The sequence below is a fragment of the Lepus europaeus genome, chromosome 5, assembly GCF_033115175.1.
Source record: "Lepus europaeus isolate LE1 chromosome 5, mLepTim1.pri, whole genome shotgun sequence".
In the NCBI taxonomy this organism is placed as follows: Eukaryota; Metazoa; Chordata; class Mammalia; order Lagomorpha; family Leporidae; genus Lepus; species Lepus europaeus.
The window spans coordinates 29,422,347-29,449,201 of NC_084831.1; the positions used below are offsets into that span (position 1 = coordinate 29,422,347).

The 26,855-nt window shown below is 47.6% G+C and overlaps 1 protein-coding gene across 2 annotated transcripts in view; it reads right to left on the reverse strand.

Moving 5' to 3' along the window:
• Window positions 1–4,271: 4,271 nt before the first annotated feature.
• The window catches only part of MEAF6 (MYST/Esa1 associated factor 6), a 28,230-nt gene continuing 5,646 nt past the window's right edge, over window positions 4,272–26,855 (reverse strand). The window contains exons 3-8 of one of the 2 annotated variants that reach the window (XR_009865914.1): window positions 24,149–24,236; window positions 23,991–24,036; window positions 10,362–10,554; window positions 6,908–6,965; window positions 6,252–6,285; window positions 4,272–5,786 (exon numbers count right to left, since the gene is read on the reverse strand). Coding sequence is in view for 1 of the 2 variants with exons in the window: in XM_062190988.1 (XP_062046972.1) it covers window positions 5,778–5,786; window positions 6,252–6,285; window positions 10,362–10,554; window positions 23,991–24,036; window positions 24,149–24,236 (370 nt within the window). In the remaining variant the exon portion in view is untranslated. The remainder of the gene's footprint in view (window positions 5,787–6,251; window positions 6,286–6,907; window positions 6,966–10,361; window positions 10,555–23,990; window positions 24,037–24,148; window positions 24,237–26,855) is intronic. The other variant, XM_062190988.1, reaches the window with a different exon arrangement.

The following is a 26,855-nucleotide window of genomic DNA, read 5'->3' on the forward strand; positions in this document are numbered from 1 at the left end:
AAAACAGGGCTGGTTAAATGTATTTTGGTATACACACGCAATGGAATATTAAGCAAATAAACTGAGGTCACTATAAATATGGAATGTTTTCTAAGTTACACTGCTAGATGAAAAAGGCAAGGGTAGGGCCCGACGTTGCAGCGCAGTGGGTTAAGCCTCCGCTTGGACATCTGCACCCCCTTTTTGAGTGCTGGTTTGAGCATCAACTCCTGATCCAGCTCCCTGCTCCTGGGAAGGCAGCAGGTGATGGCCTAAGTACTTGCGTCCCCGCCAACCATGTGGGAGACCCTGATGGAGTTCCTGGCTTCTGGTACAGACCTGGCTATTGCAGCCATCTGGGGAGTGAACCAGTGGATGGAAGCTCTCTCTGTTGTTCTACATTTCAAATAAATGAATAAATCTTTTTAAAAAAATAATAAAACAAGGCCAGGTCAGTAGGCATGGTGGGCTACCATGCTGCCAGGCACTCAGGTAAGTATGCAGTTGCCCTATGTTCCCACAGTTCCTGTGAAGGTACACCACTCAGGCTGTCTCTGGGCAGGGGAGCTGGAGGCCCTGGCACAGCAGGACTGGCTTCACTGAACACACCTGGGTACCACTGAATTGGATGCTTTCTGCCTGGTGCATGGTCTGAATGTGTGTCCCCTGCACAGCCCCCGTGCTGAATCCTATCCCCCAGGGTGACAGGGCTAGGAAGCGAGGCCTCTGAGGGGTGATCAGATCAGGAGACAGAGACCTCACGAATGGGGCTGCTGTCCAAGAGACCGGGGGGTCACGGCAAGGGACCATTTCTGAGCCAGAAAGGGGGTCCTTACCAGATCTTGGACTTCCTGGCCTCCAGAAATACAATAAATAACTTTTGATTTAGCTGTCCAAAGAGACCAAGACACACGTATGCAAATTAAGTAAGTATTCTAAAGCCATTCCCCTATGCCCACCTCATGACAGAGAAATAAGTTATGGGTTTATGGGTGAGGAGCAGGAAGAGCTGTACTGGCCAGAGTTCTCCAAAGTTATTTGCTGTATATAAACTGTAAAACTCGATACACATCCCCAACATGTGTATGCTGCAAAACTAATGATACGGGCCAGCACTGTGAGCTGGTTTAAGTTCATATGGGCGCGGGTTCAAGTCTTGGCTGCTCCACTTCCAATCCCACTCCTTGCTACTGGCCTGGGAAAGCAGTGAAGACCTTCTTGGGGGAGTGAACCAAGATGGAAGACCTCTGTCTCTCCCTCTATCTATAATTCTGCCTCTCAAATAAATAAATAAATATTAAAAAAAAAACAAAACAAAACATGAGGGCAGTCAGTGCTGTGGCGTAGCAGGGTCAAGCTGCTGCCTGTGATCCCAGCATCCCATCCAGGCACTGCTTCGAGTCCCAGCTGCTCCACTGCCAATCCAGCTCCCTGCTGATGCGCCTGGGAAAGCAGCGGAAGATGCTTGGGCCCCTGTGCCATGCACGTAGATCAGAATGAAGATCCTGGCTCCCGGCTTTCAGCTGGCTCAGCTCAGGCCATTGTGGCCAGATGGAATATCTCTGCGTTTCTCCCTCTCTCTTCAACTCTTACAAATAAACTATAAGAAAAAAAAAAAAAACCCCTTATGATAGTTGCCATTTGTCTACAACAAAATAATTAAGTACCAGCAACTTCTAATTGTTCAGCCTAATGACATATGCCATCTGCATGCACTGAACTCGTATTTCCATGCACCACGGGACACACTCAAAGTGAGGCACTAAGGAAGGCTGCACGTGAGAAGTGCAGACCAAAGGCCAGATCCCACCCCACACTCCTTCCCGTGGACAGTGCTGTGCTGGGCGAGGGTCAGCGACAATCCTGCCACCCACCGTGCTGCCTCACTTTCAGCCGCCAACTTTTACTCCACAGAGTTTTGTCAAAATGAAAACTTTGTTTCAAAACATGAAGCTTGGAGCTGGGGCTGTGGTACAGCAGCTTAAAGCCTCAGCCTACAGTGCCAGCATCCCATATGGGCGCCCGTTTAAATCCTGGCTGCTCCACTTCCAATCCAGCTCCCTGCTAACGCGCCTGGGAAAGCAGCGGAGGATGGCCCCAGTCCTTGGGCCCCTGCACCCACGTGGGAGACCCAGAAGCAGCTCCTGGCTCCTGGCTTCGGATTGGCTCAGCTCTGGCCATTGCGACCATTTGGGGAGTGAACCATCAGATGGAAGACTTCCTCTCTGTAAATCTTTCAAACAAATAAAATAATTTTTTTTTAAAACAATGAAGCTTACCCCTTAGAAAATGCAGAGTAGCTAAGGGTAATTCAGACTGATCTGGAATGGAAAATTCCAAGTCCTCTTCACGGCTGCACCTCATATGCACACCACCTTCCTGGCACACATGCCACAGCATCCTGGGAGAAGCAGATGCAAACAAAGCAGCACCCCGCATTCTCCCCACACTTTCAAAACAAACCAGGGCCCCTGCAGCTGGGGCTGCAGATAGGAATTTTTATTTTTAATGTATTTCAAAGAGAGGTATCATCCACTCCCCAAACCCCCCGCAGCAACCACGGCTGGGCAGGACAAAGCCAGAGGACAGAATGCAGTCTGGGTCTCCCCCGTAGCCAGTAGGGATCCAAGCACCTAAGCCATTCCGTGCTGTCTCCTAGGGTGTGCAACAGCAGGAAGCCAGAGTCAGAAAGGGAGCTGGGACCCAGGACAGGGGCTGCACCAAATGCCCATCCCCCAGATAGGAATGTTTCAGCATAATAATGCCTCAGTAATTTGGAGTTGGCTGAGAGGAATCGTTATAAATGCAGACAAAGCCAACGCAACACAGTTGCCTACTTTCAAGCTTTGGCTACTGAACACGGGTTTCAATTCTCTTCTTTACTGCATATATCCAGATCTAGATTTGGAAATAATTCTGATGCCCGTTCCTGCTCTTTCAGAGCAAGGGGTTTTCCTCTAAGAAAATAAACCCAATCATGGAGAGGATGTTGAACCTACCCTATTACTGATCAATAGGAAAGAATGTCAAATCCATCCAACTACTGATCAATTTCTTGCAGAGCTCCAGGCTCCTGGACACATGGCCTCTCCAGAGCAGTGCAGCAGCTCTGAAGTCCACGTACTCTCAACCCACACTGGCCCTGTGCACGCCAACAAGCTTCCACACTGTGCCTCCCCCAGCCTCCTGTGGCTTCCACTCCTCCACCTTGTGGGTTGCTCACGTTCTCCATCTTGAACTTGTAGGGCCGGACATTTGGGATTCAGACAGATGAGATTCCCCAGTCCTAAGGAAGAGCTCACCCGGAAACCCCCAACGCTCTGTGCTGGCACCAGCCTCCCAGTCGAAGACAAGAACTCCAACGACAATGGACCTAGGCTTGCTTTTTACATGTCTTACAACTACCAAGGGAGTAAAGGACAAACTCTTCCTCCTGAGAGGGAGGAGGATAAAGTGCAGGAACACAGCAGGACGGCTCTTGCTCTCAGCCCTCCGGTTCCCTCTTGGCCCCTCTGGCCTACCAGACAGACAGGTTCCAGGCTCAGCTCTGTGATTCGGCTCCTTTTCTGTCCCCACCAAGCGCTGCAGAGCACTGTCCACACACAGCTGCGGCACTGAAACACGCCCGAGACAGAGGTGCCTTTTCTGCCCTGGCGGTCGTCCCAATCCAGGGATCACTGCTGGGGGCTCTGGGATGGGAGGCCGCAGGCCACTGGTGGACTCCACCTGAAGTCACCTACTGTCCCTCCAGGTTAGCATATCTGTGCTTTGGATCAACGACTTGTCCAAAGTCATTAGCTCATACTGTCTAAGAAGTAAGGCAAACCCAATTTTTAACCAAAACTAATGTCATGAGCATGGTGGAGGGGGGGTGCCTTTTTCCAAACCAGCCCTGTGTGGGAACTGCAAACAACTTCTCAGGACGGGAACACCTACGGCAGAATAGGTCCCCTAGTCCCCTACCCAATGGTTAAACCTTAGAGAAAAGCTAAGTAGAAAGCAAGTAGCCCGTCTCTAACCGTGACTATGGTGTATTCGAATGCAGAGAGAGGCTTCTCGACAATACAGCTTTCCAGGGGCAGTTCTACTGTGTTTCTGGCAAATGCCAGATTCTGAGGGTCAGACATACTCTAAGGCCCACTGTGTGCTTTTCAGAGTTAAGGAAGTGGCAGGCACCCCACTCTTCCCTCCCCCCATAAGAGGACAGGAGAAAAGGAAACAGGATGCTTCAGGTTTTGTTTTTCTTTTTCTTTTTTTAAGGAACAATCTAAATACAAGAAACTATTTCCTTAAAAACCCTGACATGGGAGTTCTGTTAGCAACGACATCTAAATAGCCACAGAGTCCAAAAAGAAAAAAGAAAGAAAAGCTTGAGAACGTGGGTGCAGGTTCTGCACACCAGACAAGGCAGGCCCTCGTCACCCATGTTCAGCTTCACCAGTATCACAAGTGGAATGGGTTTTTCTTTCAAAACTATGGGCAGAAGTAAAGGACTGGGACCAACTAGAGTTAAGGGAAAGGTGAGGCCCCAACTGTATCCCTGGACTGACTCCTGACACGGGATTGAACTCAAAAACCATTCTGTGTCCCAACACAAAGGTCTTCAACTTGGCTTTTAATCAGAATTCCAAGGACTCTTTGAAAGAAAATCCCAGTCACATGGCTGTAGCCGTCCCCTGCAGTGTCTGGGGCGGGTCCAGGCGTCAGTGTTAGGCTCACCAGGTGACCCCGGTGCACAGCTGAGGACCAGCACTGCTCAGAGGCAGGGAGTGACGGCGCAGGTTCCTGGGCGAGGACGGGCCATCTGCTGGGCAGCACTGGCTCGCAAACCCTGGGGGCTCTCCGCTCAGGAGTGCCACACGTTACCGGCTTTCAGCGTTAACTTTGAGCCTTTCCATACACTTTGGTGATTTTTAGAGCAATATTTAATCAGGTAAACACCAGCAAAGAGAGAAAAGGTGGGCAAAGAAAGAATCTCCACAAGGCATGATATGAACGAACAGGCGAACAACAATCTCAGGTTTAAAAGTAGTGCATGAGAAGTCAAGGCCTGTGAAATTTTATTCATACAAAAGAATAAAAAGATCTATTTTAAGAGGATTGATTTGAACTGATGTTTTTCAGCGTTTCCTGTTCTGTGAACATGAAATTGTTTCTAACTCAGAAAGCCTTAAGATAGGTAATCATTAAATAAACACCTTTACCTTCCCCCTGCAAAGGACAAAGAGCCGAGCGCCCCACTTTACAGACGGCAAAGCAGACTCTTCAGTTAAGGGCACTGGCAAGTGCATGGAACGGATCTCAGGCACGCCGGCTGCCGTGTCTGCGGACAGGGAGGGATGAGCTGTCCGAAGGCATTGCGACAAGTCCCCAGGGACTGAGATGGTCAAAGCAACACCAGGAAAACAACAAAACCAAAACAAACGGCGCCAGCTATTTACAGCCTCCATCCACAATGTGACTCGGGCTCCACTTTCAGCACAAAACAAAACCAGAGCACAGACGACGCAGGTGCCAGCCAGGCTGAGGGCACGGACGCGCGGCAGCAGCCTGCCGGGAGCACAGCCGTGTCTTGGTCTTCCTGCGGTTCTGTCACTACAAATGACACAAAGTAAAGGGTCCAATGTCTTACAGAAATGACTCGTCACATTTAGGACAACTACTCGAAGTCACAGGCACTGGGTCTGGGAGAGCAGAGCGGACGACCACACACTCAGATGAAGGATGCGCGTCTCCGTGAGGCTGGAGGAGGGAAGCAGGGCTCTGCGCGGCCGGCGGCTTCTGCACGGAGGAGTCTTCTAATAGTCCTGCAGACAGAGACAAGAGCCCCGGCTTACTTCCGGCACAACACTGGTTTGAGTCGAAGGAAAAAAGTCATAGCAACAGTTCTGCTAGGGGACTGTTCTGTAGCTGGATTCCATTTTAGTGTGACGTACAGCCCGACGCGCCACAACGTCAGCAAACGGCCCGGGCAGGGGCTGACACATCCGTTCCGCTCTTACTGAACACAGCAGCTGGCGGTGGGAGGCCGGCGTTCTTAATCAAAGGGAATGTTTCTTTAGTAAAACTGCGTGTGACCTTTCTCTCTCCAAAACATTAAAAAAAAAAAAAAAAAGTAACTAACACTAGAAACTGCACAGTACCCAGATGGATGGCCCTGACTTCGAAAGGAGAGCACTGATCTCAGGAGGAGCCCTCAAACTCTGCAAACGGATACATTTTTCTAATCAGTCACAAAATTGCCAGCCTGTACCAAGTGGTCGGATACTTACAGCTCGAGGTTTTTTGTTTAACTTCAGATCAATCCTGTGAGAGGAAAGATAAAAGAGAGTTGCATTTTAAAGCACGGAAAGAGGGTCCAACAATCAGCTACTGCATAGGGCACAGGCTATAACAGAGACTATTGGGTTAAGTCAAGTCCACATTCTTCATTAGACTATGTCATATTCAGCTGTCTACCCGGATAGTATTAAGCAAGTATTAAAAAGCGAGCAGGTAATTTGCCATAAGGCAAACTTGGATGACTCAAAAGGAAATATGCGCAGTTACAAAAAAAGCCATACAATTTTTTAAAACTATTCCCATATTATATGTTAAAAAGATTGAATTAAGAGGGCATGCTCTATGTTAATGTGTTAACTCTTAACTATTTATCACTGAGAATTATTGAGACACAGGTGATTAAGAACAGGAAAGAGACTAGGAGTTTGTATTTCTGAACATGAAACACAAAAGAAATTAAATGAATTTTAACTTTTTAAATCTTTCCAAAGCAAAGTATCAAATTTTTAAACTATTAATCTCCTTATGAAGCAAAGCCAGAAAATCAATTTGAATATGAATTAAAGGTTATCTATTCAAAAAGAAATTAAAATGCATAAAAGTGAAGTTTACTTAATTTTGCTTAAGTTATTAAATAAAATGTTACCTCCATCACGTTTTTCTGTTTTTAAAAAAAACTTCCCAGCCTAACCTAATATACATACCTACAATTAAACAGATAAACTATGGGTTAGAAAGGTCTCAAAAAGGCATACTGGTGTCTACACACTAAACAACACAGCACAAATACTAATTCAAATCAAACTTACTCAAAGTCATAATCAAACATGCCAGACGGGCTGGGGCAGCATTGGAAAGGAAGAAAGCAGTAGAGATTAATACACTAATTGAATCAATTAGTCGATTAGCCACCTTAGCAAGATTTGTAGAAACAAAATCAGCTTTAGGAATCTTAAGCAATAAAGGTTCAAACATCAAAGCACCAAAGATTTGTGGTCAGGAGACTCCCTTCCCTCAACGGATTTCATATCAGAAGAACAGACTATGAAAAGAAACGTTATTTCATTAGAAAGCTACAGAAACCTGGAGCCCTTTTACCAGCTGCCAGATTCAGAGTTAGAACTTTTAACATATTTAATTAAATTGAAAAATATCATTAGGACATTAGAAGAAACAGAAAAGAAGGCTTGGTCACACAGCGAAAGGCATTTAAGACAGTGCCAACAGTTCAGGGCAATACACTTTCACTACAATAAAAGATGACAAAAACAGTCTAAACTTTAAAGCAGGAAAACACATGGCCATTTTTGACTCAAGTGACATATTCTAAAGGTGGTCAAGAGACACGGTACCCCTTTGCCACAGCCTCCATGCTACCAGCCCACAGGCGAACAAGCACACTCGGGGGCAGGTCCACAAACAGAAGAGCAGTATGACTGCCCCTAGGCTGGTGATGATAGGGACCCACACGCATCAGGGCTACATAAAGGACAAGGAAGTTTGCCAAGCCCCTATTAAAACAAAGGAAAATTGGCATCCATTAGTATCCAAGGCTCAGGGGCCTACATGGGAGTGGAACAGACGGCCACTTTGTGACATCACCACTCACAGAGGTTGGTCTGAAAGGCACACGCGACCCTGGAGCTGGACCCGGCTCCCTCGATGGCTCCCATGCCTTTCAGACTGCAGGCGGGGGTAAAACCACATAGACAAATGGCCACACTTTCCTCCCAACGTTTCCAAGAGTGACGCTGGGAGACAGCTTCCCATCGGCATCCCTCACAGTCGCTTCCTTCAGGAACTTCAGCAGGGGACACGGTAAGTGTACAGGAGGGATTATCCACACTCCGCTTTCAGCCTGACTCCGCTTAGCTCACAGACTGAAATGCACCAGACCTGGTTACCCAGTACTGACAGACTCCCTGGGAGAATTCTAGGGCTTGGTATCAAGAGCAGCTGTGAGTTATCATTTCATCGTTTTCATTAGTGGCACTGGGACTTGTTGTTCAGATATCGTGTAAAATATCAGGACACTGTGATCATTTATGCTAAAAACTATCTGATAAATTTTCACATTCCTGAAGAGGGCAAATTCAAAAGCAACTTCTTTTTGCCTAAGTACCATTGCTATCTGTACTTTGCCTTGAGTAAATGAACAGTGCCTGGCACGCAGTGAGCCTTCAAACATCTGCTGGAGCAACGGACTGCTGACGGTCTACCCGACGTGGCATGTGGGCAGGGAAAGCCTGTGCTGGCTGCAAACTTCCCAGTGCTGTAGATGGTGCTCTGTCCCACCCCAGCCAGAGCTCCTGACTAAAGATGGCAGGAATCCAAGAACCTGTACTGGCCCCCAGAGTCGCGGCCCCATGGGCCACCGAACCTGGCTTCCCTGGACAGAAGTCATCAGCTCCCTTCTCCCTTGGGGCAGAGGAGAAGACCAGCTGGACGCTGAATCAGAGGAAAGACGGAGGGACAGCAATAAAAGCCAGGATCCTTCCCAGTGTGCGAGCAATCCCTAACACCAGAGATCGACATAAATGCTAGTATTTTTCTGGAAGCAGATGCCTCCTAAGGTGCAGAGCTGAAAGGATGTGGAACAAGTGCCGATACCAAAGCAAGTTGTTGAATGCTCTGTTCAGTCCTTGTGTCAGCGATCAGCTGATCCCTCACTAACAACAACGAGGCGTTACTCGAAACAGACAGCTATCTCGAGTCCACTGCCCAGCCATGGAAAAGGAGCCCCAGAAACTCAAGGAATCTTCTCCCTACTCTAGACGCCCTGGAGTAGGGAAAGAATGATTACTTTCAAATCACACTGGAGCAAGTTTAATAAAAACAACGTGAGCATGACATTTAGCTATCTTGACAAAATTGAAAGTATTTCTTAAAGAGCATGGTTCTCTGATCTTTGTGATAAGCTAGCACCAGTTCTATCACAGTGGCCAAATAGATTGAAGTTTTACAAAAAAAAAAAAAAAATGCAATTTTTGTTATTTCTTACTACAGTTATGAGATTAGCATGGTGAATTCTGGTTTGCAGAAAAATGTTAAACAACAGCCCATCATCACTGTTCAGAAGAAATACTATTTCTGTAGTTCACAAACACCACTACCATCAACAACAAAAACTCTCAAAAGAATTAAACAATCAGCTGGTGCCGAGGAGGCTCCTAAGAGTTAATCCTACATGATCCCATCGTGCCATCTTCCTGAGGCCAACAGTCTGAGTGACCTGGGTGCATGAAGAAACAGCCTACAGGCCTGCAAAGGAAGCCAGACTCACCCATTCCTTGCACGGCCCTCTTCGCTACTCAGCATAGCGAGGAGTAGGACCAGCGCCAGCCTACGCATGCGTGGGCTGAGGCCAGGGCAAGACGCCTTACTCTGTGAACCGTGCATTACTCTCTCTCTCAGTGAAGCTGCTTAATTCTCAACATTTGAGTTCCCAGGCCCCAACATTATCATACAAACTGCAGGCACAGGGAGCGCTACCATCACCTGGGTGACACCTGACCTTTCTGTCCACGGATGTCCTGGCTCCTTATGGACTCGCTGCAAAACACACGACGGAGCAATGCTATCTAGGAAAGCAGTCTCCTATTCTGCAGGCTTCCTATGGTTCTTCCAGTATCTAAAGTCAGCACGTTGCGAAGAAATACAAAAACAGAAAACCACAAGCAACCAAAATACTTGCACTGAAAAGGGGGGGGGGGGGGGAGGGGAGGCATGCTAAATCAGTTTTCTCCATCTATAAAGGAACAGGGTAGAAAGGGTCAGGATTAACAGCAAAAGACCGCACCCCACTGGGCAGCTCCCCATTGTGTACCTGTGGCATTTGTGAAACGCCAACACACAGGTTCTGCTTCCGTTTCCCCTCTTTTCCAAAAGGATTCCAATGCACTGTGTCAATGTTGCTATGGAACAAAACCCTTCTGCACTAGAAACGGGGGGAGGGAGGTCCTAGAATTCTCTTCTGGGTTACTCTATGCCCCCCGCCCCGCAAGGGAACATCAGCCCAGTCCATCTGGGCCAAAGGCAGCTCTTCTGCAACAATCCTGAAGTGTCCTGCGCTGAGTTCCTGCCCAGCAGCGGTCACTGACCTGTGCCGGTTCTTGTTCTTCCGCTTTTTGTGGCTGCTGTGGTGACTCCCGGAGGAGGTGGAAGAGGCAGCCTTCTGAGGCTTCAGCCCCTGCACAGGTCCGTCCAGCTCCTCCGCGTCCTCCTGGCTGGGCTCATTCTCCTGATTGTGGAAGTCTGGAGAGGTATCACTTTCCGTCCCACTGCCCGGCTCCCCTGCAGGGAATAAACACAGGCCCGCCAAGCGCCATCAGCGTCCCCAGGGCAATCACGCCAGTGCCCGGAAAGGGCTGCTGAGACAGGAAAAAACGCTTCCTTGTCCTCAAGGTCAGACATTCTCAAGGCCAGAGCACAACCATACTAAGATCACGGTCACCAGGGGTCATGAAAAACACAGCCTGGGAAACAGGGCAGCCAGAGGCAGCAGCTCTGCTCACTGCTGGGACACCATGGGGAGAAACACACAGGCAGGATGACCCCACTGCACAAAGGGAATTTAAGCAGAGACCATGCTGGCGAGACTAACAATTATGCAGGAGATAGGCTTCCAAGGGGTAGAGGATATCTTGGGGAAAAGCCCAAGGTTGGGACTAAATCCTTTCCCAAATCATACAGCAGTCCTTTTTCTTCTTTAAACAAAGCTCATCTTTTTCCTTTTTAAAATTTATTTGAAAAGCAGAAGAGAGGAAAAGAGATACACGGAGAGAGACTATATATTCCCATACGTGTTCACTCCCTAAATACCTGCAACAGCTGGAGCTGAGTCAGGTTGAAGCCGGGAGTCCAGAGCTCAATCCAAGACTCCGGTGTGGGTAGCAGGGACCTAACTGCCTGAGCCACCACCTGCTGCCTTCCACGGTGCCCATTAGCAGGAAGCTGGAACCAGAATAGGGCCAGGAGGACTCGAACTAAGGCACCCCAATATGCGATACAGGCATCCCAAGTAATGGCTTTTTTTTTTTTTTTAAGATTTATTTGTTTGAGAGGCAGAGTTACAGACAGAGAGGGAGAGATAGAGAGAAGGGTCCTCCATCCACTTGTTCACACCCCAAATGGCCACAACAGATAAAGCTGGGACAATCTGAGGCCAGGAGCCAGGAGCTTCTTCCGGGTCTGCCATGTGGGTACAGGGTCCCAAGGGCTTGGGTCATCTTCTACTGCTTTCCCAAGCACATGAGCAGGGAGCTGGATCAGAAGTGGAGCAGCTTGGACTTAAACCAACACCAGCACTGTGGGCAGTGGTTTAATCCACTATGCCACAGCACTAGCTCCTCTTTTTTTTTTTTTTTTTTAAGATTTATATATAAATTACTTATTTGAAAGGCAGAGTTACAGAGAGAGTGAAAGAGAGAGGGAGAGAGATATCTTCCATCTGCTGGTTCACTCTATGAATGACCACAATGGCCAGGGCTGGTGCAGGCCAAAGCCAGGAACCAGGAACTCCATCTGGATCTCCCACATGGGTAGCAGGGGCCCAATTCTGGCTGTTGTGCTCATTTAGGGGGTGTACCAAAAAATGGAAGATATCTCTGTGTTTCCCCCAACCTGTACCCTGCAGTGTTGCTCTGCCTTTAAATAATTAAATATACAAATCTTGAAAAGAAACGAAACCTCTCAGTTATTCGGGTAATAGGCTTGTCTCCTTGGGCCTCTCTTTAGAGACAGAATTCTTAGGGTGGACTTTTGGCACAGCGGTTAAGACATTGTTTGGAGAGGGGTCAGCACTGTGGCATAGCAGGTAAAGGTGCCACCTGCAGTGCCGACATCCCATATGGGTGCCGGATCAAGTCCTGGCTGCTTCACTTCCAATCCAGCTCTCTGCTTTGGCCTGGGAAAGCAGTAGAAAATGACCCAAGTCCTCAGAGGATGACCTAAGTGCTTGGGCCCGTGCATCCATGTAGGAGACCCGGATGAAGCTCCTGGCTTTGGCCTGGCCCAACCCTGGCCGTTGCAGGCATTTGGGGAGTGAACCAGCCAATGGAAGACTCTCTGTTTCTCCCTCTCTATAACTCGGCCTTTCAGAAACATAAATCTTAAAAAAAAAAAAAGTGTTTTTTTTTTTTTAAGATTTATTTCTTTATTTATCTGAAAGAGTTACAAAGAGAGAGAAGGAGAGGCAGAGAGAGAGAAAGAGAGAGAGAGGGAGGGAGGGAAGGAGGGAGTCTTCCATCCACTGGTTCCCAATTGGCCGCATCAGCTGGAGCTGCATCGATCTGAAGCCAGGAGCCAGGAGCCAGGAGCTTCTTCCAGGTCTCCCACACGGATGCAGGGGCCCAAGGACTTGGGCCGTCTTCTACTGCTTTCCCAAGCCATAGCAGAGAGCTGGATTGGAAGTGGAGCAGTTGGGACTTGAACCGGTGCCCATATGGAATGCCAGCACCGCAGGTGGTGGCTTTACTAGCTACAGCACTAGCACCCCCTCAAAAAGTGTTTTTTAAAAAGCATGAATACTCTTCAGCTGACACACATTTCTAATGTGAAAAATCATCACGTATTAATTAAAATCAAGATGAACTCGTATATGCCTTTAAGGATATAACTGGATATATTTTGATAAATATATATTTACTTTCCTGGAAGGAATCTTTTAAAACTTTTAATAATCAATTAAAAGGCAGAGTAACAGAATGAGAGGAAGATATATATAGAGAGAAATCCTCCATCCACTGGTTCTTTCCTCAAATGCCTGTAACAGCCAGGGCTGGGCCAAAGAGGTGAGCCCAGAACTCCATTTGGGTCTCCCATGTGGGTGGCAAGAACCCAAGTATTTGAGCCATCACCTTCTGCCTCCCAGGCACACAATGTGGAAGCGGCTTGTTTCCAGGCATGCTGTGATAGGTGTCTCGCAGGCATCCCAAGCAGTGGCTTAACCTGCTGTGCCACAATGCTCACCCCAGCAATTTCTTAATAGAAATGGACAGGTGAAGACTCCACTTTACCCAACTCCTGGGGGACCATAACTACAAACATTATCTGTTTCTAAAAATTATCTAAAGGGGTTACGTAGGCAGCAGGATCAGCAATCAGTTTTCTTCTTTCTTTTTTAAAGATTTATTTATTTGAAAGACAAAGTGACACAGATTTTTTTATCTACTGATTCCCTCCCCAGATGCCAGCAACATCCAGCACTGTGCCAGCTGAAGCCAGGAGCCAGGATTCCACTCAGGTCTCCTACATAAGGAGCAGGAACTCAAGTGCTTACGTCATCCTCCACTGCTTCCCAGAAGCATTAGCAGGAAACAGGGTGGGCAGCAGAGCAGCTGACACTCAAACCAGCACTCTCCTATGGGATGCAGGTGTCCCACGCAGTAGCTTTACGCTCTATGCCACAATCCCTGCACCCTGGTTTTCTTCTTTTTGCCTTTTTATGATAAACTTCTAGGAAGAGACTTTGAGTTGAGTAGCACATGGATACAAGAAGTAAAGAGGCCGGTGCCGCAGCTCACTAGGCTAATCCTCCGCCTGCAGCACCGGCACCCCGGGTTCTAGTCCTGGTCGGGGCACCAGATTCTGTCCCAGTTGCTCTTCTTCCAGTCCAGCTCTCTGCTGTGGCCCGGGAAGGCAGTGGAGGATGGCCCAAGTGCTTGGGCCCTGCACCCGCATGGAAGACCAGGAGGAAGTACCTGGCTCTTGGCTTTGGATCAGCGCAGCGCGCCAGCCGCAGCACGCCGGCCACAGCAGCCATTTAGGGGGTGAACCAACGGAAGGAAGACCTTTCTCTCTGTCTCTCTCTCTCTCTAACTCTGCCTGTCAAAAAAAAAAAAAAAAAAGTCAAGAAGCAGTCCCAAAAACAAAGAGAAATAGCCAGATCTGAGAAATCACGCAACAATATTTTTGAACACATTTCATGAAAACCACAGGAGAGGGAGTACTAGAGATATGAAACTAGAAAAAGTATCCTTCTAAATTCAAAAACATGTATTTCACATAAAAATGACAAAAGAAGTCAAAAACTTACTACACAAAGCTACGGTAAGCAATACTGCATGGTACTGGCATAAGAATAAACATGGAGATCAAGGGAACAGAATTCAGAGTCCAGACACAAGCCCTCACATTCATGGTCAGCAGTTTTGTGACAGGGTGACAAAACAATTCAATGAAGAAGGAAGAGTGGTGCTGGGACAACTGGGTATTCACATGCAAAGGAATGAAGCTGGACCTCTCTCCAGTTCTACACAAAATGTAACTCAAAATGGACCACACACCTGAATATAAGAGCTAGAAGTCCTGGGATCCATTGTGTTAGGCAGTGCTTTCTTAGATATGCTCACAAAAGCAATTGCAACAAAAGAAAAACATAAATTGGGCTATATCATTTACTTAAAAACTGAAACACAAAAAAATGCCATCCTGAAATTGAAAGACAGCTCACAGAATGGGAGGAAAGATTTGTGAATCATATACAGTATCTGAAAATGGACTCGTATGTGGGGGCCAGCCGTTGTGGTACAGAGGGCTAAGCTGCTGCCTGCAACACCAACATCCCGTATGGGCGCTGGCACAAGTCCAGCTGCTCCACTTCTGATCCAGCTCCCCGCTAATGCACCTGGGAAAGCAGCAGAAGATGGCCCAAGTGTGTGGGCCCCTGCACACACGTGGGAGGCCCTCCTGGCTCCTGGTTTTAGTCTGGCTGTGGAGGCCATTTGGGGAGTGAACCAGTAGATGAAAAATCTCTGTCTCTCTCTCTCTGTAATTCTGCCTTTAAATAAATAATTTTTTCAAGAAAGGGACTTTTATCTAATATATATGTAAAGAACTCAGAATTCAATACTAAAAAGAAACAAACTTAAAAAGTTGGCAAAAGATTTGAATAGACATTTCTCCCAAGAAGATATCCAAATGGTGATAAGCCACTCAGAAAGATGAGTTAGGATAACACCAAGCTGTTTGGGCTGGTTCTCCCAGAAAGTTGGAAGTTAGGCAGCATAGGAGCTAATGAACCCTTTTCACATTCCTATCTGAACAATTACTTGAATGACTACCATTTGCTGATTTTAAAAACCAGAGATTACAGTTTACAAAGACTGTTCCGGGGCTGGTGCTGTGGTGCAGCAGATCAAGCCACTGCCATCCCACAGTGCTGGCTTGAGTGTTAACTGCTCTGCTTCCCATCCAGCTCCCTGGGAAACAGCAGATGTTGGGTCAAGTACTCGAGTCCCTGCCAACCACGTGGGAGACCAGGATGGCATTCTTAGTTCCTGATTGGCCTGGACCGGCCCTGGTTGTTGCAGTCATTTGGGGAATGAAACAGTGGATGGAAGACCTCTCTGTCACCCGTGTTAACATCCCATGCAGTAACAGATGATGCAAAAAACTGACACGGACATTAAATACCCTGGGAGTCAGAGAACAGTAGACTATTGAGAAGAAACTTTAGTGCAGGGGATGGAATTTAAACTGAAAAATGATGCCTGCACCGCGGCTCAATAGGCTAATCCTCCGCCTTGCAGCGCCGGCACACCGGGTTCTAGTCCTGGTCGGGGCACCGGATTCTGTCCCGGTTGCCCCTCTTCAGGCCAGCTCTCTGCTGTGGCCAGGGAGTGCAGTGGAGGATGGCCCAAGTGCTTGGGCCCTGCACCCCATGGGAGACCAGGATGGCTCCTGCCATCGGATCAGCGCGGTGCGCCGGCTGCAGCGCACTGGCCGCGGCGGCCATTGGAGGGTGAACCAATGGCAAAGGAAGACCTTTCTCTCTATCTCTCTCTCTCACTGTCCACTCTGCCTGTCCAAAAAAAAAAAAAAAAAAAAAACTGAAAAATGAATAGTCAAGATAAATACAAAAAACAGCACAAGCAAAGGCACAGAGGTAGGCAACATAAGGTGCATTTGGAACAAACGAATGAAAGTGTTTCTCACACAGGGAGCTAGAGAAGTGAAAGGTAACACGGAAGGACAGGTGCACATGTTTGAGTCCAAGAGAGACAGGATGGAGTTAGCTAAGAAAACTGACTTGTCCCCCTTTAATCTTTTGAGCCATCTCCCCATCTGCAAAACACAGTCTCCTGTGTCAAATATCCGTGCGACTCTCTAGGGCGAATCACCTGGCTGGACCCTGAGCCGCAGCAACGTTCCCTAATTTCATGCAACTTGCAATCTATGCCAACCTTCGAGGACAAGCTTTGAGGATTAAAGAAGGTAATGGAAGCACAGTGTCTGGAACACAGAAATGCAAGCATGCAAGTCAAACTCTAAAAACAGGAAAGATCAGCTGTGGAAAAACAGCTGTAAGCAGGACCTAGTAAGGGGAAGGGATTTCCAACAGAGCAATGACATAAAACAATGGCTATCTGCGTTCTCCTTACAAACTCCTGAGGATGTGAGAGAAGTGGTTTATAACAGGAATTGAAGAGCCACGGAGATTGGATTACACTATTAGGATACAAAGGGAAGGTCAGCACTGTGGTGTAGCGGGTAAAGCCGCCACCTGCAGTGCTGGCATGCTATATGGGCGCCGGTTTGAGTCCTGGCTGCTCCATTTCCCATTCAGCTCTCTGGTATGGCTTGGGAAAGCAGTGGAAGATGGCCCAAGTCCTTGGGCCCCTGCACCCACAGGGGAGACCCGGAAGATGCTCCTGGCTCCTGGCTTCGGATCGGCCTAGCTCCAGCCACTGCAGCCACCTGGGGAATGAACCAGCGGATGGAAGATTTACCTCTCTCTCTCTCTCTCTAACTCTGTCTTTCAAATACATAAACAAAATATTTTTTAAAAAGTTTTAATGGAGGAAGACACCAGGAAGGACACTTCCTCCTTGGCACACTGTGAGTCCTGAAGAGACCTGGCTGGCTGCAGGTTTCTGAGAAGCCCAGTAAAACAAACAGCAGAGACTGTGCTGAACCTTAAAAGCCAACGAGACAAAACTTGCCTGTTCTCTATTCTTCTCACAAAAACAGGCAATGCTTCACGGGTCTGCATGAAATTCTCCAGTGGAGCCCAGGTGAAAGCACTCTACCCTCGCCTGGGTACGCAGGAAGCCAAACGAAGCAGACAGGAACACACTTTTGAGGAGCATTTTCAGAATGGCTTGAAAGTAAACTACCAAAAGTGGAAAACTCAAGAATCCTTGAGATCAAATTTTTCCAAATTCTAGTCAAAATTCTAAGAAAAAAAAATATCAGAGGCAATGGAGGGATTCTGTGCAGAGGAAAGGGAACAAGAGGCAACGAACATTCCTCTCACAGAAGCAAAGCTGGGTGTACACCACCTGGGTCGTCTAGCACTCTCAAGGCCTCAGCCTAGTTCAAAGAGGGGCAAGCACTTAGCAGAAGGCAAGGTCTTCTCTGAAAGATGGGACCACCATCCTAGCCCTCGAATTATTTTGCATACGGTCAGCCTTCTGCTTCTCTACTCTCCACAACTGTGGATTCAAAAAACCGCAGATCAAGAATATTTGGAAAGGAAAACTGTGCCTGTACTGAACATGTACAGACTTTTCTTTACCGTTATCCCCCAAACGACAGAGTGCAATAACTGTCGCATACCACTTACGGTAAGGTATATAGAATGAGGTGCATAGGCTATATACAAGTAACTACAAACACCATATATAGGGAAGTTAAGCATTTGTAGATTTGGGTATCCTGCCCGGAGGGCACTGAAGGATGGCCATACGTTTAACTACAATGAACAGCACACAAAGATAACCTGGCAAACAAAGATATCACATTTTAACCAAGAAAAACACCAGATGACAGAAACAGCCCCGAAGACTTCAGAGATTGAAACTACAGACTACAGAAGAGTCACTATGCTTAAGAAGCTGCTGAACAAATAATAAAAGAAGATCAACTGCATTCAGTAACAGAGCGCTACACATGTGACACAGTAAACTATGAGACTGGGGCAAGGGGAAGTTTTGCTTGTATTTTGTTGTGGTGATTTATTTTCATCTACTTGAAGGCACAGTGATAGAGAGAGACACACACAGAGAGATCGAGAGCTTCCATCTGCTGAGTTACTCCTCAAATGCCCACAACACGCACAGCTAGGCCAGGCTGACGCCAAAAGCCCAGAACTCCACCCAGGTCTCCCACGTGGGTAGCAGGGACCCAAGCACTTGAGCCATCATCTGCAGTCCCCAACGATGCATCAGCAGTAAGCTGGATCAGAAGCAGAGAAGCCAGGACAACAGGCACTCCATTATGAGTCGCGGTGTCCCAAGCAGTAGTTTAACCCAGAGGACCACAATACGTGCCCCAAGGAGAAGTTTTTAAAGGCAAAACAAGGAGAACCACACTTCCCATCAACCCTGATCCAATAAAATGATTCAACCAATTTTGAATGTGTATACATGTGTGTGTATGTCCACATATATGTATGTATACACACACACATATTTTTGGGGTCGGTAATACTTGGCTATCAAGATCAGGAACAAGGTGGCATCAGTTCAAAGTTGGACAGACAGCTGCTGGATGTACATCCCTACGGAAGTACTTCCTGTATAAGGCGTCAGTGACCTCTGCACAAGGCTGTGGCCCTGGAGCAGAGCTCCGAGACGGCTCCTGTCAGGAATGAGCGCTCCTCCTTCAGAACTTCTCATCTTTGCTTCTGCTGTCGTGAGGTTCTGACACAGAGACTCCATCTCAATTCTGATCATTTTCACAAAGTAAAAGAGAAGTTTAATAATAATAATTCTAGAGAAAGCTGTTAGAAAATTAAACACTAGATTTATAACAAACCACTGAATATTAAAATGAAAACGAGATATAAAATGAAGGAGAAGGGGAGCCTATGAGGTCTAGCAGTTAGGCTGCCTATAAGACACCCCCACTCTCAGACCAGGGCACCTGGGACTGACACCCACCTCCAGCTCCTGTTCCAGCTTCCTGCTTATGCAGACCCTGGGGAGCAACAGTGATGGCTCAAGTTACTGGGTTCTTGCCACCCATGTGAGAAACGTGGATTGAGTACCTGGCTCCCAGCTTTGGCCTTGGCCCAGCCCGCTGTCACAGGCAACTGGGAAGTGAACCAGTGCCCAGGGGCACATTCTCTTTTTCTCTCACTTTCCCTCCCTCCCTCTCTCTCTTTGCCTCTCAAATAAATAAAAAACAAAGGAAAGGTTTAACAACAGATCAGAAACAGCTGAAAAGAGTACTGGTAAATAGGACAGAAAAAAATGTTCATAATATAGCACAAAGACAAAAAGACAGTAAAACACATAAAAGGTAACTGGAGAAGGTTCAAATACATTTAACCAGAGTACCAGAAAAATAAGGAAGAGGGCATGAGACAAACACCATATCTGAAGAAAAACAGTTGCTAATTTTCGAGAACTGATGAAAACTACAGTTTCTTTTTCTTTTTTTAAAAAAAAAATGTATTTATTTATTTGAAAGGCAGAGAGAGGAGAGGAGAGGAGAGGAGAGGAGAGGAGAGGAGAGGATGGAGGAGAGGATAGAGGAGAGGAGAGGAGAGGAGAGGAGAGGAGAGGAGAGGAGAGGATAGAGGAGGGGAGAGGAGAGGTCTTCCATCCTTTGGTTCATTCCCCAAATGGCCACAAGAGCTGGAGCTAGGCTGATCCAAACCAGGAGCCAAAAGCTTCTTCTGGGTCTCCCACGTTGAGCGCAGGGGCCCAAGGACATGAGCCATCTTCCACTGCTTTCCCAGGCCACAGACGGCTGGATCGGAAATGGAGTAGCTGGGACTCGAACCGGTGCCCGTGTGGGATGCTGGTACTGCAGGCAGTGGCTTTATCCACTATGCCACAGCACCAGCCCCCAAGCAAGTTTCAAGAAGCACAAGGACAGGCAGGCACTGTGGCATAACACGTGAAGCCACATCTTGGGACACCCATATCCCACACTGAAGTGCCAAGTCCCAGATATTCTGCTTCCAATCCAGCTCCCTACTAATGTGCCTAGAAAGCAGCAGATGGCAGGGCCAGTGCTGTGGCATAGTGGGTAAAACCATTGCCTCCTGCACTGCCGGCATCCCATGTGGGCGCTCGTTCGAGTACTGGCTGCTCCAATTCCAATGCAGGTCTCTGCTATGGCCTGGGAAAAGAGTAGAAGACGGCTCAAGTCCTTGGGCTCCTGCACCTGTGTGGGAAGACCCAGAGGAAGCTCCTAGCTCCTGACTTCAGATTGGTGTAGATCCGGCCATTTTGGTCAAATGGAGAGTGAACCAACGGATGGAAGACCTCTCTCTCTCTCTGCATCTCCTTCTCTCTTTCTGTGTAACTCTTTCAAATAAATAAATAAATCTTAAAAAAAAAAAAAGAAAGCAGCAGATGGCTCAAGTACTTGCATTCCTGCTACCCACACAGGAGACCCAGATGAAGTTCCCAGATGAAGTTCCCAGCTCCTGGCTTTAGCCTAGCCACTGGCATTTGGGGAGTGAACCAACAAAAGGGAGATCTCTCCTCTCTCTCTCTCTTTGTTGCCTGACTTTCAAATAAATAAATCTTAAAAAAAAAAAAAAAAAGTCCAGTGAAATACTATTCAGCCATTAAATAGAATGAAACTGGCATTTTCTGCAATAGTGATGAACCCAGTATTATGTTAAGTGAAATGTTAAATAAGCCAGGCACAAGACAAATATACAGTACATGAGCCTCACTTATTTGTAGAATCTAAAAAGTTGATCTCAGGAATAGAAAGTAGAACTGTGGAAGGGAGAGGGGAAGAGCTGTGACAATGCATACAAACTGACAGGTGGTGGGAATAAATTCTAGTGTTCTACTGAACAGCAGGGTGACTTTAATTAACAACAATATAGATTTCAAAATAGCTGGAAGGACAGGTGTGTGGCACAGTCGTTAGGACACTGCTGAGGGATGGGGCCAGAGCTGCAGCACAGGTTAATCCTCCACCTGAAGCGCCGGCATCCCATATGGGCACTGGTTCTGGTCCCAGCTGTTCCTCTTCCAATCCAGCTCACCTGGGAAAGCAGAGGATGGCTCAAGTCCTGGGGCCCCTGCACCCATGTGGAAGACCTGGAAGAAGCTCTGGCTCCTACTTCAGATCGGCGCAGCTCCGGCCATTGCAGCCAATTGGGGAGTGAACCAGAGGATGGAAGACCCCTCTCTCTCTCTGCCTCTCCTCTCTCTGTATAACTCTGATTTTCAAGTAAATAAATAAGTCTTAAAACATCCTATGTGGGCACCAGTTCAAGTCCCAGCTTCTCTACTTCCAATCCAGCTCCCTGCTAATGTGCCTGGGAAAGTAGCAGAGGACGGCCAAGAGCTTGGGTCCCTGCACCCACATAGGAGACCCGGATGAAGCTCCTGGCTCCTGACTTTGGTGTGGCCCAGCCCCAGCTGTTTCAGCCATTTTGGGAGTCAACCAGTGGATGGCAGATCTTGCTCTCTCTGTCTCTCCCTCTCTCTCTAACTCTGCCTTTCAAATAAATAAAACAAATCATTAAAAAAACAAACTCAAGCCAGATAAAAAGAAATTATACTTAGACATATTGTGGGTATAACTGCAGAAAATCAAAATGAGATAGAATTTTTGAAAACAGGATGGGCAGGCAGGTATTTGGCCCAATAGTTAACTGCTGGTTAGGAAACCCATGTTCCCAGGCCAGTGTTGTGGCACAGCAGGTAAAGCCATTGTCTATTATGCTGGCATCCCATATGGGCGCCAGTCCAAGTCCCAGCTGCTCCACTTCCAATCCAGCTCTCTGCTAATGCACCTGGGAAAGCAGATGATGGCTCATGTCCTTGGGCCCCAGAACCCATGTGCGAGACCGAGAAGAAGCTCTTGGCTCCTGGCTTCAGCCTCCTCAGCCATGGCCATTTGAGGAGTGAATCAGTGGATGGAAAATCTCACTCTGTCTCGCCTCTCTGTTAACCCTTTCAAATAAATAAATCAATTGAAAAAAAAAAAAAAAAACACAGCCTGTGTCCCATTTTTCAGTGCCTGGGATCAAATTCTGGCCACAACTCCCAATTCCAGCTTCCAAGTAATAGAGAACTTGGGAGGCAACTGGCTGCTGGGCCACTGTAGGCATCTGGGGATATACCAGCAGATGGGCGCTCTGTCTCTGTGTCTCATATAAATGAAAATTTTCTTTAAAAAAGAACTCAAGGTAGTTTACTAGGATCCACATAATAAAATCCAATAAAACGGGGCCAGCGCTGTGGCGCACTAGGTTAATCCTCCGCCTGTGGTGCCGGCATCCCACGTGGGTGCCGGTTTGTGTCCCGGCTGCTCCTCTTCCAGTCCAGCTCTCTGCTATGGCCTGGGAAAGCAGTGGAAGATGGCTCAAGTGCTTGGGCCCCTGCACCCACATGGAAGACCCGGATGAAGCTCCTGGTTCCTGGCCTAGGATCAGACCAGTTCCAGCCATCGTGGCCATTTGGGGAGTAAATCAGCGAATGAAAGATCTCTCTCTGTCTCTCCCTCTAACTCTGCCTTTCAAATAAATAAATCTTTGTGGGTTTTTTTTTTTTTTTTTGGACAGGCAAATAAATAAATCTTAAAAAAAAATTTTTTTTTCAGTAAAAAAATCAAACAAGTTGTATAAAAAAAAACTGTTCCAAGAGGGGATGATAACTAGTGCTGATACGGAGGTCTGCAGCCCCCTAACACTAACATACGGGCCACCTTCTACACTCAGGACGACTCAGCAACAACCAAGGAATACTGACATGATGCGTTCCAAGGGTGTGGCTCAACCCGGGGAGATGACGCAGCTCTGCATTCTAGAAGTGGCACTAACTGAGCATAAATAAGATTTAGCTGAGTCATGGTAAAGGAAAATCAAAAGGACTCGGTACAACTGACTAGGCTGGCAAAACGGTATCAAAAATGACTCTAACGCTGTAATGGAGGAAGAATAGAACCAAAAACTGGGCACATGAATTTTAAAGGAAATACAAGCTTTGTTTTAGACAAAATGTTTGCATTTGAACATCTGAGTAGAAATGTCTAGAAGAAAACAAAAAGGTTAGGGGTAGAGCAACAATTTTAGAAATCTGTATACAGAGACCATAACTGCAGTCACTGGGTAGTTCTAACTCCCAAACTAAGATTCCTTTTCCTCAAACCAGCGCCCCGTTGCAAAAAGAATTGGATCCCACAAAATACACCATCTGGAGGAAGCACACAGGTGCAATACTAAAAAAGAGGCTGTGTCTCAAAGACAGGCAACCCAGGATAACACCAGCAGAGCTACCCAGAGTCTGACTCGGAAAGACCAATGTACGGATCTCTGTCCCATCACTGGCAAGCAAAGAGAATCAGGCTGCACAGCCACACACGGAAACATCATCACTGCTTACCACGTGCACAGCGCCTACTCTCCATCTTGTACTCAACAGCACACAGATACACTCTGTTTACAGGGTCAGAACCCCCCTCGGCTGGGTCCATCTGGATTTATTAGGTGTGTGAGAGATGCTCCATAAAAGTTTTGTTCTTATTGCTAGGAAAAAAGTTCCCTTAGAAAAGACTTGCCAGGAGCAGAGACATAACTTTGGGCTGCTAAACCGACCTGAACGTGACCGAAGAGGCAGGAAGACACAGAGGGTTCTTCCTCAAAAGGAAGAATGATTCAGGATACCCAAAAGCTTCCCAGCTTCTAGAAGGAGGAGGGAGAGCACAGGAGATGCAGTCCTTAGATACACAGTGGGAGGTGAACCGAAATCAGGGGCCATGGAAGCTTAAAAATACACTGATGAACACAGTCAAAAAAATAAACTTACTCTTTTCAATGAGCTGGTCCTGAACTCCTGCCAACGCACTCACTGCCTGAAAGAGAAGCCACCAGTTACTAGAAAAGTGACCACAGGCCTCAGGAGGGCACAGACACGGAAGGAAGGGAGAGAAGGCAGCCGCCCCACAACAGCTGGCCTCCACTTACAGCTGCCGACGTCACCGAGGATTTACTGAAGAGCCGCTCGGCTTCCTTAAACTTCCGGTTCCTTCGATCATTCTTGCTATTGGAGTTTCTACAACACACAGAAGGATTACATCATAAGCACCAAGCTGTCTATGATTATGGCTCAGGCTAGGGATGCCCCAGGGCAGATGCACAGAGAGCTTTGCTTCTATTTAATCGAGTTCCACCCAGAAAAGCTCCAGGTCACCTGGACTGGTGGATGGCCCATGCTCACACCACACAGCCAGCCACGTTTCCCAGGGCTGGGCTGGGCTGTGCCCACCCAGGGAAGACACGAGTGTTACAGCTGTCTCACAAACACTTGCATATGGATTGATTTTAATGCTTTCTACTAGAAATAACCAGCAGAGACCAGTAATAGGAAGTATCTCAGTTATAAAAGTTTAAGTTTGAAATTTAAAGAACGAACTAGGGGGCCAGTGCCGTGGCTCACTTGGTTAATCTTCCGCCTGTGGTGCCAGCATCCCATATGGGTGCCGGGTTCTAGTCCCGGTTGCTCCTCTTCCAGTCCAGCTCTCTGCTGTGGCCTGGGAAGGCAGTGGAGGATGGCCCAAGTGCTTGGGCCACTGTACCTGCATGGGAGACCAGGAGGAAGCACCCAGCTCCTGGCTTCAGATCGGCGCAGCGCCAGCCATAGCAGCCATTTGGGGAGTGAACCAACGGAAGGAAGACCTTTCTCTCTGTCTCTCCCTCTCACTGTCTATAACTCTACCTGTCAAATAAATTTAAAAAAAAAAGAAAGAAAGAAAGAAAGAAAGAAAGAAAGAAAGAACGAACGAACGAACGAACGAACTAGGGGTCGGGGCTGGCACTGTGGCGCAGTGGGTTAACGCCCTGGCCGGAAGTGCTGGCATCCATAGGGGCGCCAGTTTGAGACCCGGTTGCTCCACTTCCTGTCCAGCTCTCTGCTATGGCCCGGGAAACCAGCAAAAAATGGCCCAATTCCCACGTGGGAGACCCAGAAGAAGCTCCTGGCTCCAGGTTTCCGATCCACACAGCTCCGGCTGTTACGGCCATTTGGGGAGTGAGCCATCAGATGGAGGACCTCCCTCCCTCCCTCTCTCTTTCTCTCTCTCTCTCTGCCCCTCCTCTGTGTAACTCTGACTTTCAAATAAATTTTAAAAAAAGAAAAGAAAAGAAAGAACTAGGGGCCAGCATTGTGGCACAGCAGGTTAAGCTGCAGCTTCCAAAGCCAGCAAGTCCCTGCTGCTCCACTTCTGATCCAGTTCCCTGCTACTGTGCCTGGGAAAGCAATGGAAGATGGCCCAAGTGAATGGGCCCCTACCATCCACTTGGGAGACCTGGATGGAGTTCCTGGCTCCTGGCTCCTGGCTTCACAGCCCTGGCTGTTGCAGCCGTTTGGGGAATGAAACAGTAGACGAAAGAGCTCCCTCTCTCTCTTCCTCTCTGTAATTCGACCTTCCAGATAAGTAAATCTAAAAATAAATAAATAAACAGATAAAGGAACCAGAGCTCCTTAGAGAAATGGTGGATACCAAGTCTAAGTCAAGAAAAGGAAAAGTCGAGCGTGGAATAATTTGGGGGCCAGAAAGCAGCAAAGTGCTCCAAGACTAATGAGGGTCATATAAAAAAGGCCAAGGAGCCAGCTTAGGGGACTCCTCTGACCGCATCAGGGGGCAAAAATGAAAGGTAATGGTGGGTGTGTTTATTTTGTGAAAACTCATTGTACTGAATAACCAGGATATGTGCACATCTCTGTATTTATTTCAATAAAAAAAACTTATACTAGGGGCCGGCGCTGTGGTATAGTAAGTAGGTTAATCCTCCCTGCGGTGCCAGCATCCCATGTGGGCACCAATTCTAGTCCCGGCTGCTCCTCTTCCAGTCCAGCTCTCTGCTGTGGCCTGGGAAAGTGGTGGAGGAGGCCCAGGTCCTTGGGCCCCTGCACCCACATGGGAGACCAGGAGGGGGCACCTGGCTCCTGGCTTCAGATCGGCACGGCTCCGGTCGTTGCAGCCACCTGGGGACTAAACCAGCAGACAGAAAACCTTTCCTTTTTTTTTTTAATTAATTAATTAATTTATTTGATAGATAGATTTAGACAGTGAGAGAGAGAGACAGAGAGAAAGGTCTTCCTTCCGTTGGTTCACCCCCCAAATGGCCGCTACGGCCAGTGCGCTGCGCCGATCCAAAGCCAGGAGCCAGGTGCTTCTCCTGGTCTCCCAGGCGGGTGCAGGGCCCAAGGACTTGAGCCATCCTCCACTGCCCTCCCAGGCCACAACAGAGAGCTGGACTGGAAGAGGAGTAACAAGGACTAGAACCTGGCGCCCATATGGGATGCTGGCACCGCAGGCGGAGGATTAACCAAGTGGGCCACGGCGCTGGCCCCGGAAAACCTTTCTCTGTCTCTCCCTCTCACTGTGGCTCTCTCTCTAAAAAAATAAATAAAATCTTAAAAAAAAAACTTATACTAGAAAAAATTTTTTAAAAGTATTAGATCTCAACCCATTGACTCTTGGAAAAAAAACCCATGACTACATAATGACACAAGAGATACAGGGAATCAAAGAGAAGAAAGGAACGGACTCTCTAGAATATCAGTAATAAATGTGAAGAGAAAAACATTAGAATCATCACTATGCAACTTCCAGGGCAATAACTGATTTAGCACCCATCAACAGTGCAGGGAGGCTGTTCCACAGAGGCT